General features: G+C 36.1%; 1 protein-coding gene across 1 annotated transcript in view; it reads right to left on the reverse strand.

The window, feature by feature from the left end:
* Nucleotides 1-16972, reverse strand: part of DHX40 (DEAH-box helicase 40) — a 48613-nt gene that overhangs the window by 20832 nt on the left and 10809 nt on the right. Inside the window, exons 8-12 of the mRNA XM_039247337.1 lie at nt 8720-8819; nt 6404-6490; nt 6123-6305; nt 1659-1739; nt 575-732 (exon numbers count right to left, since the gene is read on the reverse strand). Of these exons, the coding sequence (XP_039103268.1) occupies nt 575-732; nt 1659-1739; nt 6123-6305; nt 6404-6490; nt 8720-8819 (609 nt within the window). The remainder of the gene's footprint in view (nt 1-574; nt 733-1658; nt 1740-6122; nt 6306-6403; nt 6491-8719; nt 8820-16972) is intronic.

Raw genomic sequence — 16972 nt, forward strand, 5'->3', positions numbered from 1 at the left:
TTTGTTCATAACTGCCAAAACTTAAAAGCCACCAAGATGTCCTTCAACACGTGAAAAGATAAACAAATTCCACAAAATGGAATATTGTTCAGCAATAAAGAAATGAGCTATTATGCCACAAAAAAACAAGAAGGAACCTTAAATGCACATTGCTAAGCTACAGGAGCCAGTGTGAAAAGGCTACGTACTGTATGATCCCAACTATCTGGCATTCTGGAAAAGGCAAAATGATGGAGAAGTAAAAAGATCAGAGACTGCAAGAGTTTGGGGTAAGAGATGTAGGGATGAACAGGTGGAACACAAGGGATATTTAGGGCAGTGCAATCATTTAGTATATCATTGTAATGGTGGAAATGTGTCATTACAGATTTGTCAAAACTCAAAGAGTATACAATACAGTGATCCTTTTAGGATCAATACAGGTTCATCAATAATAACAAACGTACCACACAATTCAAAGATGTTAATAATGAGGAAAACGTCTGTACTTACCCTCAATTTTTCTGCAAACCTAAAATGGGTCTAAAAAATAAAGCCTATTAATTTTTTTAAAACTCATCAATAAACTTCTTACCAGGTCTAATGAAGACATTTTCCACAGACAACATCGCTGCTATTGGAAGTAGCAGATCTTCACAATCCAGAGAGGCAGCCTTGATTACCGCACATGTCAGATGTGGAGGGAGAGGAAATTCTACCATAGACAAACCCAGTCTGGTCACATGGCCACTCCTTAATAGGAAGAAAGGGATCTTAAGTCTTTCTGCCTTGGGAGAGTACAAATGAAATGTTCATCATTCAGAATAATCAGATATAATTTATATTACCTTAAATCAACTCCAGAAATTCAATTCAATGTAAGAAATATGACACACTGGTCATTGATAAAAGAAACATAGAGATGATAAATTCCCTGCTTTCAAAGGCCAATACATCCAAAAAAGTAAACAATGAGACAGAATAAACTTGTATAATAAGAGACCATACAAATTGGTACAGAAACATAGAGGATGATGTCCTTAAAGAAATGAGAGAATGATAATTACCAAATCTTTCCCTATCACACAATCATGAGAACAAGGACTCTGGCTCTTTTATTATTTTGATTTTATTATATTAAAATAATATACCCATATTAAGCCTGCACTGAAATGGTATTCAAAAATTACTTGTTAAATAATATTAAACACAAACATAATTTTATCATATACTTTTTATTGGTTTGTTTAAGTAGGCTACATACCCAGCAGAGCCCAGCATGCGGCTTGAACTCACAACCCTGAGATCAAGACCTGAGCTGAGATCAAGAGTCGGATGCTTAACCAACTGAACCACTCAGACACCTTTATCATATAATTTTTAAATTCAGAAGTGTGGCAAAGAAAAACGGGAGGACAAATTCTAATTTCAGGTAAAACAATTCATTCAATTTAAACAAATCATTTTCTACTGATAAAAGAAACTATTAGGAACTCTATTTTAAAAGGAGATTGGGGTGCCTGGTTGGCTCAGCCAATAGAGCATATGACTCTTAATCTTGGGGTTGTTTGAGCCCCATATGTGGCACAGAATTTACTTAAAAATTAAAAATGAAGATAAAATAAAATAGAAAGAGATTAACATCTGTTGTGGTTGGATTTTTGCTGTTGTTGTTTTACCTGTCGATAGCATCACACTGGTAAAGTTGTTTAAGAGCTTCCAAAATAAGCCTCTCATTCGGTGGATCCAAATAGGGAAACCTGTGTGTTTAAATAAGATATAAAATAAGATTCCCTTCCCTGACCATGGTTAAGATTTGGAAGATTTGGAAAATTTCTTTATAAGGTTTTACTTCTTCTGTTTTTCAAGCCCTTTTTCTTTTCCCTAAGCATTCTGTGATCATAATCAGCATTCAGCAGAGAAAATTATTTTTTCAGAATCACACTCTTTTAATTCAAGAAGTACTTCTTTTTGATTCCAAGGGCTAGAACACTTAACATTCTTCTCTATTTTAATCCTGCCCCATTCTTCAAAGCTAATGTCAAATCTACTCTGTTGTGTAGCCCACGATTTTTTTTTTTTTTTACAAATAGTTTATTGTCAAGTTGGTTTCCATATAACATCCAGTGCTCATCCCCACAAGTGCCCTACTCCATGCACATCTCCCCCCCCCCCCCCCCATCAGTCCTCAGTTTGTTCTCAGTATTCAAGAGTCTCTTATGGTTTGCCTCTCTCCCTCTCCCCCACTATTTCCCCCCTTCTTCTCCCCCATAGTCCTCCATTAAGTTCCTCCTAATCCTCCTATACGTGCAAACATATGATATATGTCCTTCTCTGCCTGACTTATTTCGCTCGGCATAACACCCTCAAGGTCCATCCATGTTGCTACACATGGCCAGATTTCATTCTTTCTCATTGCCATGTAGTATTCCATCATATAGATAAACCACATCTTCTTAATCCATTCGTCTGTTGATGGACACTTAGGCTCTTTCCATGTTTTTGTGTAGCCCACAATTTTTATTACAGTTTTATAAACCAGTGGAGAAAATTAACTGAAAGTGGCCAAACATTACAACTTGTTTAATAGCACCTCAACGTGTTTTTTAATAAAATAGTAAATATATTCGATTAATTTTACCATATTTGCTGTATGTACATTCTTATTTTCTCCTGAACTATCTGAAAACAAGTTGCAAATACAATACCATTTCACTCCCAAAATACTTCAGCATGCCTCCTCTGAAAATAAAGACATTCTCTTACATAACCATAATACCATTAATGAACATAAGAAAACACATTCAAAAAGGTGGCATATAACCAAGCATGAATATGTGTATTACATATTTTTGTTTGTTCTAACTAGAACAATAATTGCTTAATACTACTGCACTAGCTCACTTTTTCCACTCTAAGTCTTGAGATGGTAAATCATCCACTCCAATTTCTCACCTTGAAAAAGGTCCAACAAAGGACAAAACGTCCAATACCTTACACAAAAGTCCATTCCAGGATTCACAGCTCTATTTAAAAACAATTAAACAAAAATCTTGTAGACTGTTCTACAGTCAGTTTTCCTACAACTTGTACCAACAAGTCCTGGCATCTTCTAGAGCAAGAGTCAGCAAACACTTTCTGTAAAAGGCCAGATAGTAAATATTTTAGGTTCTGCAGGCCATCTGGTCTCTGTCACAATTATTCAATTCTGCTACCGTAGTGAAAGCAGCCATACATGAATGAATGGACATGGCTGTGTTCCAATAAAATTTTCTTTACAAAAACAGCCAGTGAGCCTAGACCATAGTTTTTGACCCCTGTCCTAGAGCAATACCAAACCAATCAGCTGCTTCTTCTGCAGAAGTGCCCTTTCAGATTTGTAAAACTACCACCATTTTTCTCCCTTGATTATACCCTTTTTTTCAAGCACTCCTTGTATTATTTGCTTTCCAAGAGACCCACTATACCTAATTACCATCTTTTAGAAACACTCTAGTTTGTCAAATGCGACTCCTCATAAAATGTGATAATATCCAAAACTGAACTCCAAAGGTAGAGCAAACAACATAGAACAGGAATGCTGTAATTCCAGTCATTTGAACTTTGCAGTCCATTAACATAACCAAAGTCTATGACAGTAGAAATTTTTTGTTGTTTTCTAAACAGAATAAGAATTGCAAGCTCATATTGAGTTGTGGTGATCTGGTCATTTCAGATCTTTTCCACGTGAATTTCCTTAATGTGCAACCAAAACACAGGATATAAGATGTAAGCTTTCAGACTTCTGCCCTGTTAATTTGGCCTGTGAGATCATTCTAAATCTTCCAGTTTTAATCATTAATTAGATATCAAGACATTTTCCAGAAATCTGATAATCATGACTTCAATATCTTTACTTAATACTATCATTTAAATACTTAGGAGGAAAGAGCAAAGTTCAGTTTACTATCAGCAAATCCTCCATCTAGGATATACTACACAATTAATCAATACTTTCTGGATTTGGCTCTTTGGCAACTACTCTATTCTAACCCTAACCTTATTCACAAAGATGTCAAATGTAATCTTATCAAATACTGTGTAGAAAACAAGAGACTTTAGGTTATCATTCAATAAATTCCTATGGTGCACCCATTATGTAGACAGTCCTGTATTCACACTGAAAAGAAAATGGTTTATTACGACATATCCTTTGTGAACCATTTTGATTCATACTCATTACTATAAATCACCATCAAATTCTCTAAAACCATTTTCCAATAAACTATGCTAGAATTTGCTAAAGACCAATTTCAAGTATTGGGCAGTTGTTTACAGATTCTGCCCTTTTCCTAAATGAAAAAAAATCAAGACATTTGTATTTCTCATAATGTTCTGGCAACCTGTTCTGCATAATTTCTCACAGATAACCCAAAACCTGCAAGTTATTTCAGTGCCATGGAAATAATTCCTAAAGCCTCAAGACACTCATTTATGGTCGTTAGGTTTTATCTCATTTGCTAATCCATCTTGGTCATCAATTCCGTTTTATTTAGACTTGGTCTCATCTTTCTAGTTTTAAAAACATTCTTGATAAGGGAGAAAAAAGAAGCAATAATTGAAAAGCTCCATTTTCTTTCTGTCATCTATGAGACCTATACCATCTATCCCAAATACTGGTTCTATTTCTAGACACCTTAAAAAGAGAGAGGAGAGGGGCGCCCAGCTGGCTCAGTCGGTGCAGCACGCAACTCTTGATCTCAGGGTTGGGAGTTCAAGCCCCAGGTTAGGTGTAGAGATTACTGAAAAATAAAATCCTTTAAAAAAAAAAAAAAAAGGGAGAGAAGGAAGAGAAAAAAAAATTTTTTTCTCTTGTATTTTGGGGACTTTTAGTACATTCTAAGTCTTAAAACTTATGATGGAAAGGGGCACCTGGGTGGCTTAGTCGGTTAAGCGTCCGACTTTCGCTTAGGTCATGATCTCGTGGTTCGTGGGTTCGAGCCCCGCGTCGGGCTCTGTGCTGACTGCCAGCTCAGAGCCTGGAGCCTATTTCAGAGTCTGTGTCTCCCTCTCTCTGACCCTCCCCTGCTCACGCTGTCTCTCTCTCCTAGAAATTAAAAAAAAAAACAAAAAAACAAAAAAACAAAAAAAAAAAACATGATGGAAAAATAACGCAGTGCAGAAGTTATTATTATTTCTATTTTTCTAACACATATTATTCTTGATTATGTGCCACTCATGATATCATTCCTATCTTTCTAATACATATTTATTCTTGATTATATATTATTCACAAAAATAATACTATGAATATTATTATTTTTAAATTGGGCTCATTTGAAAGCTTTCTGTTTAGCCATTCAGAACTCTTTAGATGATTCCTCTTTCTCGTTGGTATTATTCACAATTACAGTTAGAATTTCATGTTATATGCTTTCCTTTTTAATTATCTATATTCTCATTTAGAACATCCAAAAAATATTAATTGGTTTTCCAAGAGTATATAATATATATTTGGATATACCTAGTAATTACTTTCCTTCTTATGAACTTACAGAATGCATGGTCACCTCCCACAGTTCCTGACACCTTCACATTCTCAGACAAATAAGACTAAAATTAAGAGCAAGACAGCACTTTCCTTCATTACTTCCTCTATCACATATAGTATGAAATTTCAAGCTCCTACAACAATATCGTATCCTGTACCAATTAATTATATAGTTTAACATTTGAGTAATTTAACAGTTGTTCTATTGTTTGCTTCATGCGTCCGAATCTTATTTACCTAATATAACTTAAGTTTAGTGAAAGCAAAAGACTACTACCGAGTATTGTTCTGTCTCTTACAGTACTTGGTACAATGCTGGTCACACAAAAGATTCTATGAGAAAACCACTTTCTGATTAGAATAAGGGTCATTATATACTTTTCATTACAGATAAACAGTGGTCACTAAATGATCCAACTAAACCTCAGCATGAAGCACCCCATTAAGTCAAGGTTAAAACATGAGCAAGGGATGAAATCACAGGAAAGCAATGCAAAGCCCTTTATTTGGGTTTAGGTTAACCTCGAAATGCTGTGATATTGGAATCAAATACTTCAAAAAGAATTCTGGCTCCACCCTAACAAATTTTTCTTTTTTCAAACTGTCTACATACCTTATAACATCGTGTATGGCAAGGCACTTTAAGGTCAGAACTACAGATGTCAAACTAGTTCTCTTGATCTCAGGGATCACATGGTCAGGCATACACTGGTTCCAAAAATCTTTACTATAGATCCGAAAGCATTTTCCTGAGGAAGTCCTGCCAGCTCGGCCACTTCGCTGTAATGCCTCACTCCTTTGAAAGAAAAAAAAAAAAAAAAAACACAAAAGTCACCAAAACACACTGCAAGTTTCCTAAGTAGTTAAACAAAAAAGCTTTACACAGAGACTTACTTTGATATTGGAACCACCTCCAGGATGTCCAAGCCTAATCTGGGATTGTGATTTAACTGCTTCACAAAGCCACCATCTACCACATATCTAAGAGGAATGGAAAACAGTTAAGTTTTTAGAAAATAAGGAAAAACTTGCCGCATCTTAGCCACTTTGGATTCTCCTTTTCTATCAACCTAGCCACTACATGATGACTTTTATGCTAAATGTAAAACTTGAAAGTCAAGAAACCGGAACCCTGTTTATCACTGATGGAAATGTGAAGTGGAATGTTTTAGAAGCAGACAGAGGTAGTATTAGTTATACTACATCGTAGAAGTACTAAATACTATTCATTTTTAAATGTGAATTTTTTAAAAAATTTATTTTTAATGTTTTTATTTATTTCTGAAAGAGAGAGACAGCATGAACAGGGGAAGGTCAGAAAAAGAGGGAGACACAGAATCCAATCTGTTAGCACAGAGCCCGACGCGGGGCTCGAACCCATGAACCGTGAGATCATGACCTGAGCCAAAGTCAGACACTTAACTGAATGAGCCACCCAGGTGCCCCAAAATGTTAATTTTATATTATGTGAATTTCTCCTCTAAAATACACCTGCAAGTCACCTCTAGACCATTCAAATAGGTTCAGAATCTAATTCCTAGTTAGCCTTTAACAATACCAATTAAGTCAATTAAACAAAGAACAAGTTAGGTACAAAACTAAGTTAGGAGTGGCAGCAGGTTTACCATTCACTAAGAGAACAGTCCAAAACACACCATTTAATGACTTTTGCCATTGCTAGAAAAGGAATATTGCAGAGGATAACTTACTCCAGAGAACTAACTGCTCCCTTAAGCCCTTAGTGAAATCATCATTTTTAAAGTAAAGAAGAAAAGGAAAGGAAACTGCCTCTCAGATCTGAACATTTTACCCAAAAGAAATATATAGAATTTTCAAAATTCACATCCAGTCTTCCTATGGCAAACAGATAAGACTTTTAGTTAAGGACATAAAATATATTGGATTGAAGATAAATATCCAGAGGGCTGTGGTTCATTAATCTAAAAGAACTTCACATTAACCTTCAGTCTAGATTTAAAATTTCCAAGTGTTTCTCCACACAAAATTTACTCAGAAACTTGATGTATTACTGATTACATAAAAAAATAAGCGACTTGTGGGCGCCTGGGTGGCTCAGGTTAAACGTCTGACTTCAGCTCAAGTTATGATCTCGCAGTTCACAGGTTTAAGACCCATGTTGGGCCCTGTGCTGATAGCTCACAGCCTGGAGCCTGCTTCAGATTCTGTGTCTCTCTCTCTCTGCCCCTCTCTCAAAAATAAAAATAAAAAACATTTAAAAAAAAAGATAAGAGACTCGCATCATAGTTCATTTCACAAAAAGGCGAAAAAGACAAACAGTACCTTCAGATAAACACTTGAATTTACAACACTTACTCCACCAAGTGGAGGTGTCAGATGAGAAAGGAATATCAGATCATTTTAGGTATATGCTGATAATGAGCATAGAGAAATAGCTTTGGCTTTCTATCTAATAAATAATGAAACCTGTGAAGCGTTACACATAATCTTAAATTTGGGAAGAGAAAACTACAAAGTGCCAAGTAAAAGTAGTTAAAAAGCATACTAAAAGTATACTGTGCACCTCCTACTGCATTTTCTTTTTTTTTTTAAGAATTGTGGTCATTTATTTATTTTTTAATGTTTTATTTATTTCTAGGAGAGCGAGAGAGAGAGAGAGAGAGAGGAGAGAGAGACAGCGTGAGCAGGGGAGGGTCAGAGAGAGAGGGAGTCACAGACTCTGAAACAGGCTCCAGGCTCTGAGCTGGCAGTCAGCACAGAGCCTGACATGGGGCTCGAACCCACGAACCGTGAGATCATGACCTGAGCGAAAGTCAGACGCTTAACCGACTAAGCCACCCGGGCGCCCCTCCTACTGCATTTTCTAACTATGGCAATCAATAATTACAAAAAAATAATAGATGATTACAAGGAGGTGAGAAGGAAATTAGTATATGGCACAGGGGAGCAAACACAAAGCTAAGTGGTTTCTTTGGCTTTAAATGAAACCTTACAGATGCCTGGGTGGCCCAGTGGGTTGGGCGCCCAACTTAGGCTCTGAGGCCCATGATCTCATGGTTAGGGAGTTCAAGCCCCGCATTAGGCTCTGTGTTGACAGCTCAGAGGCTGGAGGCTGCTTCATATTCTGTGTGTGTGTCTCTCTCTCTGTCCCTCCCCTACTCGTACTCTCTCTCTCAAAGATAAATAAAGATTTTTTTAAAAAATTTTTTAAGGAAACCTTAAAAGTTGTACCTGATTCCATCTATTGTCAAAGATGTTGCAGAAATATTGGTGGATATGACACATTTTCTAATTCCAGGTGGAGGTGGCAAAAATATTCTCCTCTGTTGATCTAAAATATATGTAAAGCGAAAACGTTAACTTACAATATGAATTTGTCAAACTCCACTTTTGAAAAATTTACTTTTCATTAAAAATTGTTTCCTTCACCTCTTTAATTATCCTGAATTCAAAATAGCAAAACATCTTTGTCTCACGTCTTGTTGCTAAGATTTCTAGATCCATTAAATCACAGATTATTACTGCTAAAATAAACTCTACAGCAGAGAGTACTTTTATGTAGGTCATAGCTCCCTTTGAGAATATTTTAAAACTGTGAACCTCTTCTCCATTAAAAGACACATATATACACACATATAAAAATTTCAAACAATTTCAGAGTGTTCAGGGACTTTCTGAAGCCCATCCACGAATGGCACATTAAGGACCTCTCTCTGTCTTAAAGACTGATTAGCTAAGTGGTTTTTACTTTTTGGGGTGTCTTTCTGATTACTCATGACTTCCTCTTTAAGCAAGTTATACCACACTAATTTCGCTTAGCCATACATTCTGAAGGGTGAGCCCAAGCAGTAATGCTTGTAGTATTGTACCTTGTTCCTCCAGCCATAGTTTATGGCACCAAAGATAAACATCTCCCCCAAGCTGGGGCAATCTGATTCTCCTGGAATTTGGAATAAGGTCCAAAAGATGCTCAATTTGACTAGGCTAATCTCTGGCAAAGATGAAAAATAAATTTGTGAACCATAGGGAAGTAGTACATAGAGGAAAGTCTAAAAAGAGAAAAGAATGAATTAGCCACGAGAGTTGACAAGAGAATATCTCTGGGCTCCAGGCACCTCCCAGGCCTTAACAGAACTGGGTATAAAATAAGTAGCTGACAGATTTGGCCAGACTTGCTCTCCTGCCAGGTTAAGAACAAAATAAGACAAGAGAGTTGAGAATGTTTACAAGGGAATGATTATAGTACGGGTGAAAGAAGGTAAGTGACAGTTGATAAAAGACATTTGTCAATGCATTCTGAAAACTGCTGAATTAGAAACAGTGGCATGTCTGGCCAAAATATGAAGTAATCATCAGAAAGATGTTTAAAACTGTGATCAGAAAAGATGGTAATGATAAAGTCTAGGATGGAAGCTTCTGAATGGGTAGCTGAGGTGGGGTAAAGAAAAAAAGCATTTAAGCTATAGAGATCAAGGAACTTTGAAGGAAGCAATTTGTTTGAGTGAATCACTGTATTTCAAAAATTTCCAAAAATTAGAAGTGATCATGCCAGTGAGTAAACAAGTCAATCCATTGGGGTATGAAAAGAAATTATTATCATTTCTATTTCTGTTTTCCATAACATCTGTTTAAACTATTATATGTACTTACTATTGTACATTATATATTAGAACAATAAGTACCTAAATATACACCTTAAGAAAAAAAATTAAAAAACACCCTGCTGTATTTCTTTTACATGAGATATGCCCATATGTGTTTGGAAAATTCACCTTTTTATCTAAGCAATCTCAAATTATTTTCCTTTCAGTAGCCAAGAAAATCTTAACAAGACCCGTTTTGAAATAATAAAGTACAAAACCTGTTCTCAAATAAAGATCCATGTATTCCCAGTATATGTAACAAACCAAAGCTGAACTGCTATTATAAGGAAGAAAAGGAGTGCACACATACACACACAAAGAAATGGCACAGATAAGCAGTTTTAATATCATGGAAACTAGGCCAACCATTTCATTTTACAGATGAGAAAACTAAATCCCAGAGAGGTCAAGTGACTTGCCAAGATTTACATAGAGACAGACAAATTTGAAACCAATAATGTTGATTTTCTTCCACATTATTCAGAAATTAATTTCACAAGTAAAAAACTACTAGAAAGGCAGCTTAAAAATCTATGGGGAAGTTTTGAGGTGAACACAAAAATAATTTCAAAAAGATCTATTTCTTTTAGATTTATAGTTTTTTGGTAAAAAAAAAAAAAAAACCTTACTAAGTGTTAAGATTATTTTTTTAGGTATTACATTTAGGTAGCCTCATTTCTTCCAGATGGTTCAAAGGAGTAATATACTACTTTGTAGTTCAAACTATATGTTTATACATTATTTATGGTCTATTTATTCTACTACAACACAGCTCCATGAAATCAAGAACTTTCTTTTATTCAAGACATAGTCCCACTACCTAGAACAATGTCTGGACCATAGAAAGTCCTCAATAAAGTTCAATAAATTGATAAATTAAAAATGCATTATATAAATAATAATTTAAGATCCTTCTATCTTTAAAATTCCACACTACCCTAAAACTTTACATAAATTAAAAAAAAATCTATTTAATGTTTATTTATTTTTAAGAGAAAGAAAGACAAAGCACGAGCAGGGGAGGGACAGAGAAGGGAGACACAGAATCCAAACCAGGCTCCAGGCTCTGAGCTATCAGCACAGAGCCTGACATGGGGCTTGAACTCATGAACTGTGAGATCATGACCTGCGCCAAAGTGCACACTTAACTTGAGCCACCCAGGTGCCCCAAAACTTCACGTAAATTAAAAACGTCCTTCCTGAACATATTTATCTCTAATCAAATCTGTTTTTCAATCAACCCATTCTAAAAATATCTAATTTTTTGTGTGTGTGTATTTAAAATATCTAATTTTTTAACATTTTTTAAAAAATTTATTTCTTAGAGAGAGAGAGAGAGAGAGAGAGAGAGTGAGCAGGGGAGGGTCAAAGAGAGAGGGAGACACAGAATCTGAAACAGGCTCCAGGCTCTGAGCTGGCTGTCAGCACAGAGCCCAATGTGGGGCTCGAACCCACGAACCATGAGATCATAACCTGAGCCAAAGTCAGATGCTTAACCGACTGAGCCACTCAGGCACCCCTAAAATATCTAATTTTTTATGTGTTCAGTTCATGCAAAACTTCAGTTTCATTTACCATTTTGTTCACTATAATCAACTAAAAAGTCTTAAAACTGCTGTTTTGACAAGACACGTTTACTTCATTTACATTTCACCCACACACTTATTTCTTTTAATTTTTATTTATTTATTTTGAGAGAGAGAGTGTGTGTGTGTGTGTGCACCCGCACAAGTGCAACTGGGGAAGGGGCACAGGGAGAAAGAGAAATTGCAGGCTCCTCACTGTCAGCACAGAGCCTGATGCACGGCTCAGTCTCACAAACCATAAGATCATGACCTGAGCCAAAGTTGGACGCTCACCCGAGCCACCCAGGCACCCCTATACCACACACTTTTTACCATATTCCACAAGTACAAACACATACTAGATTTCTTTTTAAGGTTTGTTTTTTGTTTTTTTTTTTAGTCATCTCTATACCCAGTGTGAGGCTCAAACTCATGACCCCAAGATCAAAAGTCGCATGCTCTTCCAACTAAGCCAGCCAGGTGCCCCAACACATACCACTTTTATGTTGCTTTATAAAGATTTGGAAAAAAGTTAAATACATATATCCTAAAGCACATTCTCACTCTACAGGAAGGAAAGGGGAAATGGAATACTATCATTAGGATGTAATAAGGTACTAGGATGTTATTAATGGGGGGAGGGGAAGGGATTGGCAAGAGGCAAAAAAGACACTCCAAAGTCCACCAAGAAATGAGGATATTGAGAGATCCTTCAATACTCATAATGAAGTAACACTCCTAGATATGTGCATATGAGATATGTTAAAGCCAACTGAAATTCCCTCACAGAATTTCTTGTCCCAAAATTCTCCAAAAAGATTCCAAAGCAGAACTATTTCTGAAAGTGAAAGTGACAGAGTAAAACAGAGGGAAAAGAACACAACCTAAAGTATAAACATAAACTGTAAATTAGTGGGGGAAAAGATGATGATCCTGGAGAAGAGGCACAATATTGCTCAGCTCAAACTCTACCCCTCCCCCCGCAAAAGTCATTTTTGGGTGAGACAGAAATATCTTGAGAATTCTAACACAGCTGAAAATCAAACTCTCAACACAGAGAAAAGACTTGAGATAATCAGTAAATGCAACTGAAAAAGTAACTAGGAGGAATTTAAAAAATATGGATGACAGGCAATCCAACATAAGAATAATTGACGTCCCTGAAGTACAGAAACCAATAGATAAATAAAAATTATATTCAAAGATATAACACTAGAAAGTTTCCCTAAGATAAAGATCTGAATTATCAGATTAAAAGAATACATCATAAAAGTTCAACTTGTTTGTGGTTGTCATTACATGGGTATACACATTTGTCAAAATTCACTGAACTGTATATTTAAAACCAGATAGTTTATTCTATGTAAGTTATATCTCAATAACGTTGATTTTTTTAAAGAAAGCACATCAAATTCCAGTAAATTTTAATAAAAAGCACTCTACACCAAAAATATCTTAATTAAAACCAATGAACTTTAAAAATAAAAAGAAATTTCCCGGCAATCAGACAGAAAAAGCAAATGACTTACAAGGAAGGGAAAAAAAATCAGGCTTGGCCTCAGACTTCTCCGCAGCAACATTCAATGCCAGAAGACAACTGGACAACGTCTACCAAGTTCTAAGGAAAAGAAAGTGTGACCCAAGAACATAAAACCCAGCCATGATGTAATGTAGTTCAAGTATAAAGGCAAAAGCCAGACATTCTCTCAAACATAGAAGAATAACAATAAAAGATAACACTCAAGAGCCCTTTTATCCTTCTATTAAAAAAAAAAAAAACACGTTAAAAAATCCAGGCAATCTAAAATTAACCAAAAGTAACTTGAGAATAGAAAAACCAGGGCGCCTGGGTGGCTCAGTCAATTAAGCATCTGACTTCAATTCAGGTCATGATCTTGTGGTTCATGGGTTAGAGCCCCACGTCAGGCTCCGTGCTGCCAGCTCTGAGCCTGGACCCTGCTTTGGATTCTGTGTCTCCCACTGTCTCTGCTCCTTCCTGCTACCTCTATCAAAAGTAAACGTTAAAGAATGGAAAAACCATGGTGAAAGGATTGATGATAAACACTGATACATCTAAACAGTGTAAAAACTAACAAAAATCAGAAGGGAAGGATACAGAATAATAAAAGTACTTAAGTCCTTACCTTTCAAATCAGAGAATCAACAGGTAAGATCTAAAAAGACATTAACTTCAGCTTCTTAATATCTTTCATCTTTTTAAACTTTAAAGCAACCTTTCATAAAATATTCTCATGTGGTAAAGAAAGATTTATTCAAAGTTTAACAATTCCTTCAAGTAAATTCAAGTAAAATTAAATACTTTTTTAAAAAAGCAACTAAAGGGGGCCTGGGTGGCTCAGTCCATTAAGCGTCCAACTTTGGCTCAGGTTGTGATCTCGCAGCTCGTGGGTTTGAGCCCCACATTGGGTTCTGTGTTGACAGCTAGCTCGGAGCCTGGAGCCTGTCTTCAGATTCTGTGTCTCCCTCTCTCTCTGACCCTCCCCTGCTCATGCTGTCTCTTCTCTCAGAAATAAAAAAACATTTAAAAAAAAATGTTTTTTAAAAAGCAACTATAAGTATTTCTATCAACCTACCTATATATTTACTTGTCCTTCTGCATGTGCATACACACATACACACACAGACCTGAACGTTTTTCCTAATGTTAAAGATGGTTATTCTTGTATAGACGAACTTAAGTTGGTTACTTTACTTTTACCTTCGTAATTCTGTACACTGCTTAAATTCTTTATAATGAAAACCGTATCATTTTACCTTGAGTAATATTTTTAAAAGAATACTAGAGCAAAAATGCGGAGACATTAAAAGTGTGTTAATTCTGCATAGTGGGAAATAGATTGTTTTTGCACTTTTCTGTATTTTAAAAATTTCTACAAAGGGCTAAAGAGAAAAACATAAAAGAACATATATAACAGGATGACATTTTTTGTTAGAAAAAACTGAACAATAAAAATATATTTAAATATATAAAGAAAAAGTTCGTTACCTCAAAATATTGTGAATATAACTTAATCATGTTGGTAAGATCTAAGCTTAATTATTTTTCTTACATTGTACTCTTTACGAGTACATACTCTTTACAAAAAAAAATGTTCACACTGAGCATGGAGCCTGCTTAAGATTTTCTCTCTTTCCCTCTATCCCTCTCCTCCATTCATGCTCTCTCTCTTAAAAAAAAAAAAAGAAGAAAATGGGATCACTGGACAGCACAATGCAGAAGAATGAAACTAGAGAATTTTCTCACATCATACACAAAAATAAACTCAAAATGGATAAAGGACCTGAACGTGAGACAGGAAACCATCAAAACCCTAGAAGAGAAAGCAGGAAACAACCTCCTTGACCTCAACCACAGTAATTTCTTACTTGACACATCCCCAAAGGCAAGGGAATCAAGAGCAAAAATGAACTATTGGGGCCTCATCAAAATTAAAAGCTTCTGCACGGCAAAGGAAACAATCCATAAAACTAATAGGCAACCGACGGAATGGAAAAAGATAGCTGCAAATGACATACCAGATAGAGGGCTAGTATCCAAAATCTATAAGGAACTCACCAAACTCCACACCCGAAAAACAAACAATCCAGTGAAGAAATGGGCAGAAGATATGAACAGACACTTCTCCAAAGAGGACATCCAGATGGCCAACAGACACATGAAATGATGCTCAGCATCCCTCCTCATCAGGGAAATACAAATCAAAATCACAATGACATAGATACCACCTCATGCCAGTCAGAGTGGCTAAAATGAGCAAATCAGAGGACTCTAGATGCTGGCGAGGATGTGGAGAAACGGGCACCCTCCTACACTGTTGGAAAGAATGTAAACTGGTGCAGCCCCTCTGGAAAACAGTGTGGAGGTTCCTCAAAAAATTAACAACAGAACTCCCCTATGACCCAGAAGTAGCATTGCTAGGAATTTACCCAAGGGACACAGGAGTGCTGATGCATATGGGCACATGGACCCCAATGTTCACAGCAGCACTCTCAACAATAGCCAAAACATGGAAAGAGCCTAAGTGTCCATCAACTGACGATTGGAACCAGAAGATGTGGTTTATCTACATAATAGAATACTACATGGCAATGAAAAAGAATGAAATCTGGCCATGTGTAGCAACATGGATGGAACTAGAGGGTGTTATGCAGAGCGAAATAAGTCAGGCAGAGAAGGACAGCTACCATATGTTTGCACGTATAGGAGGATTAGGAGGAACTTAACGGAGGACCATGGGGGAGAAGGGGGAGGGGGAAATAGTGGGGGAGAGGGAGGGAGGCAAACCATGAGAAACTCTTGAATGCTGAGAACAAACTGAGGACTGATGGGGGTGGGGGCGAGGGGAAGGGGGGTAATGGGCATGGAGGAGGGCACTTGTGGCGATGAGCACTGGGTATTATATGGAAACCAACTTGACAATAAACTATTTAAAAATAATAATAATAATAATAATACAATGATCCATATGTTCCTCACCTAGTAACCACTTATAATCAAATTGGCCATATTTGCTTTCTATCTAACATATCAAATTTGCAACCTAATTTTACACTTCAAGGAACTAGAAGGACAAATGAAATCCAAATTTAGTAGAAGGAAGAAAATAACAAAAGTCAGACCAGAAATAAATGAACCAGAAGCTAAGAAGACAATAGAGAAGGTCAACTAAAAAATACAACTAGTTCTTTGAAAAGTTAAACAAAATTGACAAGCCGTTAGCCAGACTCACAATAAAAAAAGAGAATTCAAATAGATAAATTCAAATAATTTCAAAGAAATTAAAAACATGATATCATAATTCATTCTACAGACATACAAAGGATCATAAGAGACTACTATGAATACTTACAGGCCAACAAATTAAACAATCTAGAAGAAATGGATAAATTCCTAAAAGCATAAAGCCTACCACGTCTGAATAATGATGAAATAGGAAATCTGAACAGACTGATTACTAGTGAAGAGATTGGATCAATAATCAAAACCCTCCCAAGTCCAGGAACAGAAGACTCCACTGGTGAATTCTGCCCCACATTCAAAAAATAATTAATACTAATCCTTCTCAAACTTTTCTACAAAGTACAAGAGGAGGGAATTCTTACAAACTCATTTTACATCGCCAACATTACTTTGATACCAAAACCAGACAAGGATACCACAAAAAAAGAAAATTACACACCTCTATTTCTGATAAACATAGATCCTCAAAGCAAAAATCCTCAACAAAATATTAGAAAGCCAAATGCGCCAATGA

This window comes from Hyaena hyaena, unplaced genomic scaffold (genome assembly GCF_003009895.1).
Source record: "Hyaena hyaena isolate Hyena2069 unplaced genomic scaffold, ASM300989v1 scaffold_298, whole genome shotgun sequence".
Taxonomy (NCBI): domain Eukaryota; kingdom Metazoa; phylum Chordata; class Mammalia; order Carnivora; family Hyaenidae; genus Hyaena; species Hyaena hyaena.